At 37.4% G+C, this 2,522-nt stretch overlaps 1 protein-coding gene across 1 annotated transcript; it reads left to right on the plus strand.

Moving 5' to 3' along the window:
• Positions 1–998: 998 nt before the first annotated feature.
• Positions 999–2,208, plus strand: LOC112513432. The gene has a single exon (XM_025119697.1). It carries the CDS (start codon positions 1,030–1,032, stop codon positions 1,867–1,869), a length of 840 nt encoding a protein of 279 aa, XP_024975465.1. The 5' UTR covers positions 999–1,029; the 3' UTR covers positions 1,870–2,208.
• The last annotated feature ends 314 nt before the right edge of the window (positions 2,209–2,522 follow it).

Raw genomic sequence — 2,522 nt, forward strand, 5'->3', positions numbered from 1 at the left:
TCAAGAAAAATGTGGAAAGTAAAACCTGCCATCTGAATAGCCATCAGCTAGTGTCTGTATAGCTCTATATTATATTTTACAGAAATACTGTCATATCCTCTAGCTAGAAACATGGCAAGTAGAAGTGAAGCTGGCTATGAGTTGTTCCCCTGCCACCCCTAGATTGCATCTTTAACACCACAAACATCTCTTTTTCTTCGTTTAATGAGAGATGAGGCTGTCTCATCTCACCTCTGCAGCCTCCCTAGCTGTCAAGCGGGCGTAAACTTGAATCCCGCTTAATTACCTATATAAATCTGAATTTCTGATGATAACAGAAATACTAGAAATGATCGAGTATGCCCGCATGATATGTTCATGTGTCTCCGGGATTGAGACCTGCTTCACGTAACAATTTGATCCTGAAAGTTAAAAAAAGACATATATACCAGATTGATCACCATCTGGACTAAAGAACTATATCAGATTTAACATCCAATTCAAAAGTCATATCTTGTTTGATGTGGCATATACGTAACATGCTAAGAATTTATATTTTATCTGAATTGAATTGAATTAAATTTTGAATGTCAAAGGGCATCCAATTAATAGAACAAAAATAGGCAGAAGGAATTTCTTTAATGATTTCATGAGATGCATTTCCAGTATCCACTATTTTATTGATGGCATGATTGGGTCATTACTATGAATGTACAGCTAATATATTTTTCCACTTGATTTGTAAATCCTTCCAAATTATTAATCTCACAGAAGATATTGAATTAATAACAAAGTTTGTAAAGGAAACATGAGACATACTAAGAGAGAATGGCATCTATTCCATGGTCAGTAACAAATAAAACAAAACTAGCTTCTGATGCTCGGTTAATGGTCAACTATTGCTATGGAGGCCACATGCAGGCTTCACATGGCATTCATTTTCTTTGATTGATTCATTCCATCTTCACTTTGTATATATACAAGCATTGAACCCGCAACTACCACATCAAAAAAAGCTTTTGAGTTATTTGGCAAAAACATAAGAAAATAATGGCTTCCACCTTTTCTTCAGCAGAAAACATTCATCACTTCCGATCAATGAGTTTGCCAACCATATCGCATCCAAGCACTATCCAGGCGGAAGAGGAGATCTGCAAATTCAGAACATGGGAGGCGTCCACGTCATCTGTTCCTACTGCGGATACAATCTGCGGTGCACTAAATAGGCTGCAAGGATTATACGAATGCGTTGATGGTCTTCTCAGTTTGCCTTTGACCCAACAAGCCCTTACCCATGGCCAATATACGCGATTGGTCAATGAGTTGTTGGATAAATCCATCAGTCTTATGGACATTTGTGAATCCACAAGAGACTTGGTATCACAAGTCAAAGAAAATGCTAGAGATGTTCAATCGGCTGTGCGAAGGAGAAAAGGTGATGTAAGCATAGCCACTTCCTTCATGAAGAACCTGAAGAAAGACACCAAAAAGGCTATTTCATCATTGAAGCAAATTGATGAAAAGATTGGAGGTGTGCCTCCCATAGATCTAGATCATCACGTCTTATCAGTTATCAAAGTAGTAAGGGATGTTGGTGTCGTGAGGTCATCTGTGTACAGGTCACTCTTGTTGTTCTTGTCTGGATCTGTTGCAAAGTCAAAGTCCACAAGGTGGTCAATAGTTTCAAAAATGATTCACAAAGGAACGGCTGAGGAAAAGAATCAGGTTCAAGTTTTCAATGGGGATCTAGAGAGCCTTTTTGAAGAAATGGAGAATGGTTTGGAGTGCATGTTTAGGAGTTTGATCAAAACAAGAGCCTCTCTCCTAAATATTCTTCCCCCTAAACATTCTCTCAACTTGGGCAGCACTGTTACCATGGATCAAGCTTAATAGCATGTTCTCGAACTCAATCCTCTCGTTAGCACGTTCCAAAACTCAATCATCTCCTTATCAAATTTCTGGGTCTACATGGTTTGTAAGCCACATATGAAATGTTTATGGGCACTTCGGACAGCAATGGCATGGTCGATATGGAATTAGGCTCGTTGTTTTGAGTACATATCTATGTACTCCTTTTCTTGTACTTCTTATTTCTGTTTTTGTAATAAATTTGAAGTGCGTTTTTCCAAATTAATGTGTTTTTATAGACGTATACACAAGTGTGTATGTCTGATGAATTAAAGCCCGGATCTTGAATAATGCAATTCATCAAAAGATGAACGTTTCTCTTATTGTTGTTTCTATCAGTATACAAGTTATCCTTCTCGACCTTTTGGAAGTTGATTATATGGGATAACGGATAAGTTTTTGCCTACGGTATGGAACATTTGATGTGGATACCACAGAAAACATGTTGGAGAATTTGCGTAATCTAAGATATCACAACAAAGAACCTGGATAAGAATATGATATTGCATAGATATCACTTTCTTTAAGCTATATTATGACCCTATACTGACTAGGTTATATAAAATTTGCTTGATGATAATCTCAATTCACACTCACAAATATGGCAGAAAGCTAGAGCTTTAAACACGGAGAAG

This window comes from Cynara cardunculus, assembly GCF_001531365.2.
Source record: "Cynara cardunculus var. scolymus isolate 2C chromosome LG 5, CcrdV1, whole genome shotgun sequence".
In the NCBI taxonomy this organism is placed as follows: Eukaryota; Viridiplantae; Streptophyta; class Magnoliopsida; order Asterales; family Asteraceae; genus Cynara; species Cynara cardunculus.

Coding starts and splice junctions, on each gene's coding strand:
- LOC112513432 (XM_025119697.1), top strand. CDS start 1,030: ATGGCTTCCACCTTTTCTTCAGCAGAAAACATTCATCACTTCCGATCA.